This window comes from Dendropsophus ebraccatus, chromosome 5, assembly GCF_027789765.1.
Source record: "Dendropsophus ebraccatus isolate aDenEbr1 chromosome 5, aDenEbr1.pat, whole genome shotgun sequence".
Classification (NCBI taxonomy): Eukaryota; Metazoa; Chordata; class Amphibia; order Anura; family Hylidae; genus Dendropsophus; species Dendropsophus ebraccatus.
The window spans coordinates 52,992,267-53,006,468 of NC_091458.1; the positions used below are offsets into that span (position 1 = coordinate 52,992,267).

At 41.8% G+C, this 14,202-nt stretch overlaps 1 protein-coding gene across 5 annotated transcripts in view; it reads right to left on the reverse strand.

Annotated features, from left to right (window-relative positions):
- Positions 1–2,723: 2,723 nt before the first annotated feature.
- ITGB7 (integrin subunit beta 7) overlaps positions 2,724–14,202 on the reverse strand; it is a 50,227-nt gene continuing 38,748 nt past the window's right edge. For all 5 annotated transcript variants that reach the window (XM_069972181.1, XM_069972180.1, XM_069972178.1 and 2 more), the window contains 11 exons: positions 12,493–12,734; positions 12,202–12,360; positions 12,020–12,115; positions 11,595–11,684; positions 9,929–10,066; positions 9,075–9,274; positions 7,983–8,191; positions 6,280–6,502; positions 5,243–5,457; positions 3,565–3,725; positions 2,724–2,843 (listed from right to left, as the gene is read on the reverse strand). In XM_069972181.1, the coding sequence (XP_069828282.1) occupies positions 2,778–2,843; positions 3,565–3,725; positions 5,243–5,457; positions 6,280–6,502; positions 7,983–8,191; positions 9,075–9,274; positions 9,929–10,066; positions 11,595–11,684; positions 12,020–12,115; positions 12,202–12,360; positions 12,493–12,734 (1,799 nt within the window). In that variant the 3' untranslated portion in view covers positions 2,724–2,777. The remainder of the gene's footprint in view (positions 2,844–3,564; positions 3,726–5,242; positions 5,458–6,279; positions 6,503–7,982; positions 8,192–9,074; positions 9,275–9,928; positions 10,067–11,594; positions 11,685–12,019; positions 12,116–12,201; positions 12,361–12,492; positions 12,735–14,202) is intronic.

Consider the following 14,202-nt stretch of genomic DNA (forward strand, 5'->3'; position numbering starts at 1 on the left):
GACTATTATACTTCTCTATATTCTCTCCCTAACACTCTCCCTGACGATCCCCAGGACAGAAACACTCTCCTCCGGTCTTATCTTGACTCTTGTAACCTGCCAAAGCTTTCCTCCGCTGACTTGGACTCCCTGAATGGGCCCATCACCATGGAGGAGTTAGAAGAGGTAGTTAAGAACCTTCCATCTGGAAACGCGTTGCGTTTGGGGGCCCTTTTGCCGAGTCTGGTATATGCTGATCAGGTCGGATTTGTGCTAAACCGGCAGGCCGGTGATAACACTAGACGTACCATAGACCTAATTGAGGTGTTGAATAAGATGCACTCTCAGGGCCTTCTCCTTAGTCTTGACGCAGAGAAGGCCTTTGATAGGCTAAGTTGGCCCTTTTTATTTGCAGCCCTGCAGTCCTACGGGATTTCAGGGCCTTTTCTTCAGGCCGTGCAAGCTCTCTATACCTCTCCTACAGCTCAGGTTAAGATGCCCCATGCTACTTCCACCTCTATTTCAATTCATAACGGGACTCTCGACGCTCTTATTTATTCTGAGTGTGGAACCGTTGGCGGCGCGGATTCGTCTGTCTCCTGACGTACAGGGGGTCCAGGTCAGAGATAGGGAGTTCAAACTATGTTTATTTGCAGATGACATCTTACTAACCTTGCGGAACCCCTTGGTTTCCCTGCCCAACCTCCACACCCTGCTGGAGGAATATGGTGCTTTGTCTGGTTACAGGATCAACTCTCATAAGACCGAGGCCCTCCCAGTAAATATGCCCGTCTCCCTAATTCGATTGCTCCAACACTCTTACCCTTTCCGTGGGGTGACTTCCACTTTAAAGTATTTAGGGGTTAACATTACCCAATCCTTTCCCACACTCTATAAACATAATTTTCCGCAATTTTTCCGAGAGGTTTCAGCACAATTTACTAAATGGTCCACCTTACCGTTGTCCCTGATTGGGAAAATTAATGCAATTAAAATTAATATTTTACCCCGTTTTCTGTATCTACTGGAGACCCTCCCAATCCCTATACCAAATACTGTTTTACGTAGGTTCCAGGGATCATTGATGCACTTCATCTGGGGTGGTCGTCGCCGCCGTATAGCTAAAACAGTAATGTGTGCGAGACGGTCTTCTGGGGGCCTCTCGGTGCCGAATATATCCCTTTACTATTTAGCTGTCCATCTTCGGAGGGTAGCCTCATGGATGTCTCTATTGGCTTACAATAAGTAAGCCGAAATTGAAAAATTGTGGATGGCTCCGATCCACCCCAGTGAATTGATATGGTCTTCGCAATATTTAGGTACCACAGCTTGGCTCTTGGGGCCTATGCGACACACTAGAGACATTTGGCTAAAAGGGGACCGGGATCACTCTCTCAGGGCTCGACCGTCTCTACTTACCCCCTTTTTATACACTGACCTTCTGCCAAATAGTTATGACCGTGCCACTATATTCCCATGGCAGACGGCTAGAGTGTTCCACTTTGCGGATATAGTATGTCCCATTAAAAGACAGGTTTTGCCTTTCCGAGCCCTCAGGGAGCGATTTGAGCTACCCCCAGATGCCGCACTATTCCACGAACAGGTGTCTTATCTCGCCTCAGAAATTACAAACAATAGGCCGTTCCCGAAGTCCGCGGGATTTGAGATTCTTTGTAAGAATACCTCTTCCACCAAAGGCCTCATCTCTGAGATTTATGCCATCCTTACCGCCCATACACCAGACGACCAGACACAACACTCATACATGGCCAAATGAGAGCAATACTTACATAGACCCATCCCCCCCGAACTGTGGCAAGTGATTTGGTCCCAAGCAGCCAAGTCCTCCTCCTGTATTACATACAAAGAGAACCAATACAAACTCCTCATGCACTGGTACCATACCCCTGACCTCCTCCACCCCCTGTTTCCTACCACTCCTTCTACCTGCTGGCGATGCAATGCAGATGTAGGAACTCTTCCACATGTTTTTTGGGACTGCCCGGTTCTAAGGCCTTACTGGGTGACATTCCAGGGTTTCTTACATACAATCCTCCATGTGACTACACCTTTGGACCCCCTCATATACCTACTTAATGTGCCTCCCAAGAACATGCGAAAACCTGTGGCCCGTCTTCTCCTATATTTGCTTACAGCAGCTAAGTATCTTATAGCAAAATACTGGAAACAGTCCTTAATCCCCTCAGTAGTGGAGCTTATTAATAGAGTGCAGGAGGTCAGGAGGTGTGAATACTTGTCTGCCGCTAGTGAAGACCGTGTAGAATCCTTCAACAAAGTGTGGTCCCTATGGGACGCTTATTACGAGCTACACCGTTCCGCAGCTAATGCTCCTATGCCTATTGCCTAATCCCCCCCTTATTGTTCCTGTCCTGTTAGTGTACGTCTATGTTGTCTCTTGTTACATGTTACATGTAATTGATGCTAATCCCACTCTGTGGGACCCCTGGTTACACTGGGTTAATTTGAAATTCGTTTCCCTTCGTTGGGAACCCAGAGTTATACTTAGCTATTCTCGAATGTTATTTCTTTGTTGCTCATTTACAGTTTAAATGTTCTCAGTATTTCGAGCTTTCACGTCCCGACCTTTGACAGCACATGTATGTATTTGCATTTGTTACTGTTGATACTTGTTTCTTCACTGGCCACTAATTGGTGTAACTATGGTCTATGTTTGTAAAGAAAAACTTCTTATAAATAAACAATTTATTAAAAAAAATTGTTGGATTAGTTTTTATCTTCTAAGAGTATTCTCTGCTTTCCAGGTAAGGAAATGCCATTTAGTCTTGGGAGAAATGTGGGTTTATCACAGTGGTTGTAGCACTCTTATAAAGTGGATTTTGGTCCTGTAGAAATAAACACATTTAATTTATGCTTTGCACTGGTACAAACATTAAAGTAGAGCATTACATATCTAGGAATCTGTGTTTATAGGTTCCTGTGTATGGAGCTATGTGTCTGTCCAATCATCGTTTAACTTAAAGTGACTGTACCACCAGGCCCAGGCTGAAGCACTGGAGACGGGCCAACCCACCCTTAGTGAGAAGAAACTCCAGCCCCTCCATGACGTGACTCCATTAGAATCAATGGAACCCTATCATAGAGGGGCTGGGGTTTCCTCCCACTAAGGGTGGGTCGGCCCGCCTCCAGTGCTTCAGCCTGGGCCTGGTGGAACAGTCACTTTAAGTTTGCTGAATAGAGAATGTACCACCTAAAGTAAACTGTTAATTTTTATCAATGAGTTCCTTGACCATATAAAAGTACATGTATATGTGTTAGGGAAGTCCAAAGTAGAATCTTATATACTTAATAAATCATTTTAGGGTCCTTTTAGATGGGCGGATGGCAGCCTGATCAATAATGTAAACGTGCACCGATCTGCTACATCGGTGGCTCAATGATCGTTTAGCAAGGGCTGCACGGAGATCAATAGCGATTTCATAGGATGTCATTTGGTATGGTAGTATCAGTTGGTGAAGTATATGGACCATGGTTACTAGCATTGTGTTGGGTGGTACCTATGATAAATAGGTATAGATTCATGGTAGTAACTTAAGATATACTGACTTCATTCCATTGCTCTTGGCGCCGGGCTTTCATGAAGCGATGGTACTCTTGCCGGTCATACACCTCCACAGTGGCACGATACAGAACAATGAGTAGTAACCCAAGGAGCACTATGCCCAGAACCAAGCCCAGAATGAGTTTCTGTATATTATCTTGGACCTCTGCAAAAGGAGGAAAAAAATTAGTGTTTTCCAGCTGTACAAAGCTTAGTTTCTGAACATAATAGAACATTTATGTTGTCAGTTAACCCTCTAGATGTTGCTGTCCATGACGACTGTGGCATCTGCGTTGTTAGAAGCTGTCAATAGTTTATGGCATGCATCTGATTGCCCCTAATAAACAAATGTCCCTCCAAATTGTGCAATTTTGGGGAGGGAGGTTGGTTTGTTTTTCAATTTCACTTTTTTTTCCTGTTTCACATTAAAATTTATGGTAAACAGATATCATTAGGGTATGTTCACAATGAGCATATGGTGGTGGATTTCTCCGCCACGGAATCCCGCCGCCACTCTCCATGCAAAGAATTGACCTTTCATGCGCGGAGAGCAGCGAAGAGCGGAGGTGCTTGAGCTCTTTCATGTCTCATGGCTATGTCACACTGAGGCAGGTGTGATTCCACCCCATTGGCTCAGTGTGAACATACTCTTAGAAAGTAAAATTGTTATAGCACTTTTTCACTTTTAATATTCAGAGGCTTCACATCACCTTTATACTCAAAAATAGCTCATGACTTCATGTTCCATGAAAAATGATCAGTTTACCATCATAGTGGGGACAGAGTGGTCAGGTACCAGCAGCAGCACTGGAGCCATGGAGCTAAAAGTGTAGCTTGTTAATTTTAATGACCCCCTTCCCCAGGCATATAGCAATAAAAAGTTGCCTGCACTGACATCCGCTTTAAGAAAACTAAATGCATGATGTAAAATAATTTTCAAATTTACAAGCTTTTCTGAAACTGTACTGTTTGAGAGATATAGATTCACTACTCCTCTATTTCCCTGCATTGGTTTGATAACCTGCTGCCCTTGGTTAAGATAGGCCGCACATGCTCAGTTCCACTGCAATCGACAGAAAGTCCTGGCAGATTGTGGGAAATTGTGTGCACTAATGCATGGCAGGGTCACGGTTCCAAGAAGAAACAAGGAAATGATTAGATCAAAGTTGGATGAAAACTTGTGTGTGTATATATTGTACAGATCTGATTTTACCAACTTTGCTTCACGGCACAATCCCTTTAAAGGTGTTATGCAGTGGAAAGAAAATCTTTAAAATCAACTGGTGTCAGAAAGTGCCAGAGATTTGTAATTTACCTCTATCAAAAATCTCAATGCCCTGCAGTGAGTGGTGCATTTTTTTCAGTCTGACACGATGCTCTCTGCTGCCACGTCTGTCCATGTCAGGAACTGTCCACAGCAGTAGCAAACCCCCATAGAAAACCTCTCCTACTCTCCAGACTGAAAAGAATACTGCTTCCTGAAGGACATACTGCAGCTGATAAGTACTGAAAGACTTTTTTTTTGTAGAAGTAAATTACATATCTCTGCCACTTTTTTACACCAGTTGATTTGGAAGATTTTTTTTTTTGATGGAGTACCCATTTAAATACCATACTGCATTGTAAGGATAAGTCCATGAATCTAAAATGTAAGAAATTTTTCTATCTTTATGCCATCATTACCTTGCTTTTCCTTCACAAGAATATGAACCAAATCTCCATCTTCTGTAACATGGAATACTAAAAGGGAGTCCTCCCCTTTCTCTTGGCACCAGCCATCCTTGTCCTTCCCATTCCAGTCTGAAGCTTTCAGCATAGTGACATTGACATGTGCACACTTTAGGGTGCAGTTTTCCTTTAGCAGTCCGCTAGCAAATGCCTCACACTCCACACATGCACTGCAACAAAAAAGGAGGAAATGTAAATGTTACTTTTAAAATCTGTAGTGCAAAAAAAAAAAAAAAAAAAAACTGTACTAAAGACAGGAATCAGAACAAATTTAAATTTTTATATTTATTTATGAGGAAGGGCGGATCGGTTCACTGAGAGCAGTAGTCCCATCTCCATTGCATCAAACTGCTTAATTTACATTTATTAAGGCTCGGTTAACGCTCTGGTTTTGCAATCAGCTTTTTTTTTCTCCGTTTTATGCAACAAAACGAATGAAAAAGATGCATTTATGTGCATCCGTTTTTATCTGTTTTTCATTGACTTTCATTATAAAAAATGAATTAAAACAATTTTTTTTTTTTTAAACCACATTTTTGTGTACACGAAAAAACAGATGTGTTTTTTTTTTTTTTTTTTAAATAGAAGTCGGTGGAAAACCTACAAAAGGGATGCACACAAATGCATCAGTTTTTTCATCTTTTTTGCACAAACCAGTGTGAACCCAGCCTAATTTATTTTATTTTTATTAGAAATTTAGTTTATGATCACCATTGGGGACATGGGCCTATGTCATTGATGACAAGCTGTGTGCAGCACTTTGGACTATTTCAGTGCTATAGACATATCAAACATGGTGTAAAGTGAAACTAGCTCAGTTGCCCCTAGCAACCAATCATAGATTCCTCACAGAATTTTTGGAAAATGAAAGGTGGAATCTGATTGGTTGCTAGGGGCAACTGAGCCAGTTTCACTTTACACCATGTTTGATAAATCTCCCCCTATGCTGTAAGTATAGACATAAAAACATTATTATAAATGATTGTAGTTACCTGTACTTCTGACATGGTGTCTGGCACCCAGGGCAGTCACTACATAGTTTGTTGAAGTACCCTTTGTTACAGACACATTTGTTGCACTCACACTTTCCATGTCCGCTGCATATTCCATCAGGTGTTATACAGGTGCTGGTGTCCAGGCTGCAGCCACATGCACTGCCAGTATAGTTGGAATTACACTTGCAGGCACCACAACTGCAGACTCCCCTGTTCATACCTGAAAGTAAAGAAATAATACACAGTTACTGATACACGTGAGAATTACTGTGGCTGCCAATGCTTGTCTCTATGAACATCAACAAGCCAGGGTCATATGGAATTGTTAATTTCACCTTTCCACATAAACTTTATAAACAATGTACAACAATAATCAGCAAATTCAAGTTTCGGTTCTGTGTCTGGTGTATGCATTTGTGTACCCCAAAATACCATGCCAACATGTACCTTACATTGTGCAACATTTGTTAGCTAAAAAAAAAGTATATATTCTCTTATTTACAAAAAATAAAAATCGTTAAATGAATACCTCTGATGTATGCAAAAGTGTGATGTCATAGACGCAGCGACGGGGGCCAAAGCTACCGCCAGGCCCATAAATCAGAAAGGCCCAGAAGCCTGTCGCTATGTTCAATCAGCACAAAAATTGATACAAACCTTGAGAATGCTGCTAATACTGCTAATCATACACCGCACAAACATTAACTGCTGCAAATTGGTCTAAACTAGGCATTAGGGCGGTCCTTGAGTAGTTTTACTAGCGCTGTACCAACCTAGGCCCTAGATACAGCGCTATACAGCCCCAGGACCGTGGGTAATAATTAGGCCAAACAGACTACCTCAATGTCGAGATTGGACTGATTTGCATACTGCGTGCGAGTACAATTGTGGGGTACAGCAAGCAGGAACACACAGATGAGCTAGATGTTGGTGCAGTTCAACGTCTTTCAACATTTTATATCATTTTTTGTGCCAGCTGATTCCCTTGCCTATGCTGCTTATGTCTGACCTGCTGAAACTCGGTCCAGTACTTGGTAGTACGTCGAGCTCTGTGCAGCAGCACTAACAGGAGCAGAGGTGTCACAAATACTAGAGGTTATAAGACAAGAGATGCTTACAGATATGCTGTCCCCACTAATATATATATATATATATATATATATATATATACTTTTGTTCATGGTGAGATAAGCTGCTGCAAGAAGTGAGCCAGTTCCTGTTGACTTATGTACCTGTGCAGGCCTGAAGCTTTTCCAGGAGCCGTGATGCTAACCTTGCTCTGGCCTTAGCTTTAGTAAAGTTAATCCATATAGATTGTTGTTGAACAATATAGGCAAATACCAAATTGAAAGGAAACACAATTGTTATCTCCTCTGCTTCTACCAGTGCAGCCTTTTTCTTTGGAGACAATAGATTAGCTATGCCACCGCTCATAGACTTATGTGTTATTATTATGCATGCAGCTCATCCCATAGCAATATACAGTATACAACTCCCATAGAACACACAGGGAGAATGATGTTATAGCTGCTACTTATTATGAGAAACCTGATACTAATTTGCTTCATTTCGAGTGGAGCGACATATCAAAGCCATATACATGACCACATATGGCTACTAGTTTCATCATGAAGACGCCTGCAGTTTGCTTAATATTAAACGTTTATATGTAATTTATGGCCAAAAGAGCATTCATTTACCTCCACATAGCTGTCCCTCAAATCTTTCACAGCTAGCATCATCACATTCACAGTATAGTCCGCGTACGTTTTTATTGCACGCACAGCGCCCACATTCACACTTTCCGCGTCCATTACATGTCAGTGAGCCATTTATGATACAGCCTTCATTGGAGTCCTGTATATTCTGGCGGCATTCACAATGCTTTCCTTTATATCCATCCATGCAGCTGCAAAAGAAGAACGTCATTATAATAAAATCCTGCGACATACAGGCTGCAGAGCCTGGCAGCTACTTGCATCTAAATGTCATATAACTGTTTAAGAGCTTGTTCAGATCATGATTGTGGCCTCTGTAGCATGGATACATCAGAATAACAGGAAAATGGGGTGCCGACATATCCATACCACACCTCCTTCTGTAAAGCCTGCCCTTATGGCATGATGTCAAACTGGCCACATGAGTGTATTGTGTATTTTTTTTGTGCATGCATTAGTGGGCATACCTGCTGGAGTCCATGTGGTTTCATCATGTTATAGGCCATGTTCACACTGTGTAAACAACGGCCGCTTACATGTTCATCCGGCCGATACTGCGGTATCGGTCGGATGAAGAATGTTGTATTTCAATTGGAATGCAAGCACATTAGGTTGTACCCGCACCCCAATTGACCATTGACCACAGTGTAAAGTACGGCCAGGAGCCGTACTTTACACTATGAGCACAGACTGTTTTCTGCAGCCGTAGAAAATACACATTTCAACTATTTTCTGTGGCCGCAGTGAACAACGGCCGTAGGGCGTACAGTGTGGATACACTACAGCCGTTGTCCCATTCACTGCTCTTCTTTTAAGCACTGTTTGTAACGCCCGTTTTTTTTTTTTTTTTACAAAATACAGTGTGTGAACATGGCCATAGGCTGATAATATATAATGCGTTAGCATTTACATATTCCACCCTGGGGATATGTTCGCACACCATAAAAGAAATGGCCGTAAATATGATTATGTTCATTATTTATGGAAGTTTTTGTTTTTTCACTTAAAAAAAACACCAATGTGTGAGCCTGAATAGCCTGAATCTAATATTTCTGTCAGTAGTTCTTTGATTACCTGCAGATACCACAGGTGTAGTTTCCAACATGCCCCGAGCAATGACTGGAGAAGACTTCCTCATCCATGCAGTCACACTGACATATAGGCTCAATGTCCACATTTATCTCTTCATTGAATCCCAGCACTCTGAGCTTGAAGCTCTGCAATCCACCCTGACAATTCTTCTCATCCATCCTTAATGTGACATTAAACTCTGCCTATAAGAATTAAAATCAGGACATATCATCAATTGTTCCTTATTATGTTATACAATGAGATATGGACTCAACTGGTGAAATGCATGGCATCATCATTGACAGTAATACATGGTTATTGGTAAGAATTTTGTTAAAGGTTCATAATAATTTATTTCTAGTCAATGTTTAATCTGCCTATTACAAAACCATCAACTATGGGCAGGAAGCTGAAATCTGCATAGAAATCCAGCAGGAGGTGTTCATTTCCCTGCAGCACCTCTACAGGAAGCATGAAGTATTACATGGAGCTTGCTGAAATTAATAGGCTTTCTATGGACTATATGGATGTGACATGTCCTCAGAGAGAATATTGTTGTAGCCTCTTGTCTACTTGGAATAGTAGTCTGTGGTTTTTCAGTATTTGATTCTAATTATTAATGAAAAAAAAACATTTAAGTCTCTGAGCCTTAGCCTTAATTCCGAAAGAGCCTGGAAAAGCTGTGGCATCACATTAGTTCTTATTCAGCTTTTCCACCATTTATTTTTTATATGTACAGCTTATAGACCCAGCCATTACTCCCATGATATATTTTTATTGCTAGCGGGTTGCATTCCTTATTTTTCATACTTTAATTTTAAATATATTTGTATTATATATATTTTAGGTTTACGTACGGTTTGGTTTATTTTGACCCCCGAGCACAGACCATGTGGCTGCCCCTCCTTAGTAGAGTCAGGACAATGGGAGTCATAAGAGATGTGAATTCCTTTTGGTAAGTTCACATGTTCCAAATTCACTGTGGAAGACAAATTCTGAAAAGAAAGTCAGAGATATAAATCTTGCTTCTACCACTATAAAAAAAATAGTCTATATCAATTTTGATGCCCATTGTTATTGTGCTAGTGTGATAATGTGAGGGATTAGTACGAGTAAGTAGTGTACTAGGGGCCACAGCTTTATTAGTACATTTTCCTAGTCCAACTTTTGACCAAGCTGAGTACTGCTCTCTATGCAGGAGACAATCGTATTGACACAGAGTGGGGAGTGAGTACATTTAGTGGGCACTTCTTAATCCCTCCAATGACTGATAGGGGACACTCATGCTGCGTTTACACGTAACGATTATCGTGCGAATTTGTGCGATAACAGTCGAATTCGAACAATAATCGTACGTGTAAACGCAGCGAACGATCGAACGACGCACGATAAATCGTACATTTTGATCTTTCATCAGGTCATCAAATAGTCGTTCATCGTACGCAAAAAATTCGCAAATCGTTCCGTGTGAACAGTCGTTCGCCGATTTAACCAATGTGTGAGATAGGCTTAAACGATCGCAAAACGATCGCAGTGCGAATATTCGTACGATATATCGTACCATCTAAACGCTGATCGTTATAAAAAAAAAATCGTAAATCCGACATCGCTAATCGTTCGATCGGGCCAATAATCGTTACGTGTAAACGCAGCATCAGACCCCCAAATGATCGCATATAGTTAAGGTCCTATTACACAGAGCGATTTTTAACGATTAAAGACTAATCATAAACGATCGCAAACTGGATTGTTTATCGTTAACCTGAAATTGTTCACCATATTACACAGAGCGATAATCGTTAGTGAGCAATGCAATGATCAATGAGCAATGATCGTTATTGCGATCGTTACTATGATCGTTTATTCCTTCTGATCCCAGAAAAACAATGAACAATGTGCAATTACACTGAACGATTAGTGAAAAAACGCGGAACTTGAGCGAACGAATGTGGAATTACAGCGAGCGATTAACGATAATTTTAGGTTCAGATCGAAATCAACGACATACGAACGATTTTTCGATCATTGCCTGCAATTACACAGACGGATCATTGTCTAAATTCGAACGATTTAACAATTTTTCGCACGATAATCGTCCCGTGTAATAGGGCCCTAATGCTGGGTTTACAAGGAACGACTATCGTTCGAATTTGCACGATAACGATCGAATTTGAACGATAATCGTACGTGTAAACGCAGCGAATGATCGAACGACGAGCGAGAAATCGTTCATTTTGATCTTTTATCTTGTTCTTAAATCGTCGTTCGCAAAAAAAAAATAAAAAAATCGCCGATCGTTCTGTGTAAACAGTCGGCGCGCGAAAGTCCGGCCGCCCGCAGCCTGCCCCCCGCTCATCCGCAGCCCGGCCCCCTGCGCCGGCTCGATCACCACCCCCGCCGCCGCTGCTCCGATCGCCACCCCCGTCGCTCCGATCGCCCCCGTATGTTCATCTGTGCGGAGCTCCCCCTTACTCTGCACCATTAAGGCCTCAACCCCTTCTCATCCACTTTCAAACTACTCACATTGTAGGCTTGAGAGATCAGGTTAACCACATTGCTGGAATCTTTCTTCAGTTCACCAACTGCAGATTTAGGAATCAGCTCGCTTAGTGTCTACGGCGATAAAACAATATGGCCAGCTAGTAAAGCACAACTTTTATTTAAGTGTACCTAAACTTTTGAACAAATTATGCTGCTGCCCCTTCATTCTAGTAATCAGTTAGGTTCTCAGCACCCTTACACCCTCCGATCCAAACTTCTGACATGTCGCTATGAGAGGGAATAACAAGATGATCACCGAAATAGAATTCTAGCCCTAGAATGAAAATGATGTTGTAGCAGAGTGCCCCTAGTGGACAGTCTGATAATCACTAGATCTCAGATGGGAAAGTCTCAGTGACCATAAATCCTGTTCACTCATCCCACATAAAAGTATTTGTTGCACAAACCTGATAGGTGGGTAGAACATTACTGGTAACAGCAAATATAGGCTGAATATTGGCTGCTGTAAGGATCTGGGAGAGATGCCCCACAGATGGGTAATCCTGCACAAGAGACACATGGAAAACAAAATGTAGAGATTATAATGTTCATTATGAGGAGTATAATTATAATGTTTATCATTACTCACAAACATATTACTGTGGTAATACTCTCCATTCTCATTGAGGTGGCAGCGCCCATCAGTAGGCATGTAGATGCCACCTAATTTACCATCCCCTGCCATGTGAAACACATCATCAGATGCAAACACCAACAGCCGTGTAACATTCCTCCAGCCAATGTGATCCTGCAGAAGAGAGAGAGAATTCATAAAGGGAACCAGTTGCTTTACAACCTGTCATCACTTTCATGCTGCCCGAACCACAAGTCATTGGGGCAGTCCCAGTTTTGTTCATGATGATGGATCTGAAGATCTTACTGTGCACACAGCTGCCTGTAGTATTGCATCGAATCCTCCTTCAGGTGTGTCCAGGTTGCCTGAGATATTCTCTGCACTGACCCGTTGCTGGAATAAGGTGAGGTTTGAGGTTAGAGATAGGACATGGCGGTAGCTGAAGGGTGGTTGACAGCGCTCTGTTCTGGAAGGACAAGGATTCTGCATGTGCCATTTTACTGTGTTCACATATGGTAATACCGTCTTATCCACAAATGAGCCAAAACCTGTGTAGAATTTATAGAGTTAGAAATGGCTTCTACATGGCACAGACTGCTCATCACATCACTGCTTATAATTCATATGACATTATCTATATCAGTGGTGATCACCATGACACATGATGGGAACCACAAAATGTATAATGAGGACTTAATATGTGTTCTCGCTTGGTAGAAAGTAATGGTGGTTTTACACGGAATGATGTATCGTTCGAATTTGCACGATAACGGTCGAATTCGAACGATAATCGTACGTGTAAACGCAGCGAACGATCAAGCGACGAGCGAGAAATCATTCATTTTGATCTTTCAACAAGTTCTCAAATCGTCGTTGATCGTTCGCAAAAAATTCGAAAATCGTTCAGTGTAAACAGTCTTTCAACGATTTCCCCTATGTGTGAGATAAGCTTAAGCGATCACAAAACTAATATTCCGTACGATGTATCGTTCCGTCTAAACGCTGATCGTTATAAAAAAAAAATCGTTCATTCAAAATCGTTAATCGTGCGATTGGGTGAATTATCGCTCAGTGTAAAACCACCATAAGGGCCCTATTCCACCGGACGACTATCGTTTGCATAATCGTTAGCTATTGCGAAAGACCTGAAAACGTTCACTCATTTCCATGGAACGATAATCGTTAGTTATGATCGTAATTGCGATCGTTTTTTCTTCGCTATTTATTCACTATTGCATTCGTATCTATTGCGAACGACCGAACGATGTCTTATTCAATGTGAACGATTTGCAAACGTTTTGCGAACGAGCAACGATAAAAATAGGTCCAGGTCTTATAAAGCGATCAACAATTTCTCGTTCGGTCGTTAATCGTTAACTGCATTTCAACCGAACGATTATCGTTTGGATTCGAACGATTTAACGATAATCTAAACGATAATCGTCCGGTGGAATAGGGCCCTAAGCAGGGCAAGCCATAGTGCTTCCAAAAGTGCCACAGGAAATTGTGTAAGAGGATCAGGCAGTAGCGGACTATAATAGGTCAGTTTCAGGCAGTAGCCCGAAGCCCTGAGCTCCTGGGGGGCCCATTGCCACCCAAAAAGACTGCCAGGATTAAAAAAAACACTGCTTTTTTTTTTTACTGCAATTTCGCTCAAATTAGGGCATCATGACATTATCTATGCTGTACCATGAACACTATGCTAGTGTTGCCATATTTACAGTGGAGTGGGGGGCCCAGGCCTGGTGAACAGCCTGGGGCCTATGGTAAAGTTAATCCGCAATAGAAATAAAAATGTCAGCTCACCCTTCCTTGGCCGTAATAATTGCAGGTGTGTGTGGACCTCTTTAGTGTGAAGCTCGTGATGGCAGTATTGCGGGCCGCAACCCGAAGATTCCAATCACATGAATAGGTTCCATCCACGGCTTGGTTAAAACGTAGAAAATTTATTTGAACATCACAAAAAACAAAACAAATAAATAAAAAACACGCTGACGCGTTGCTGGGTCAATACCC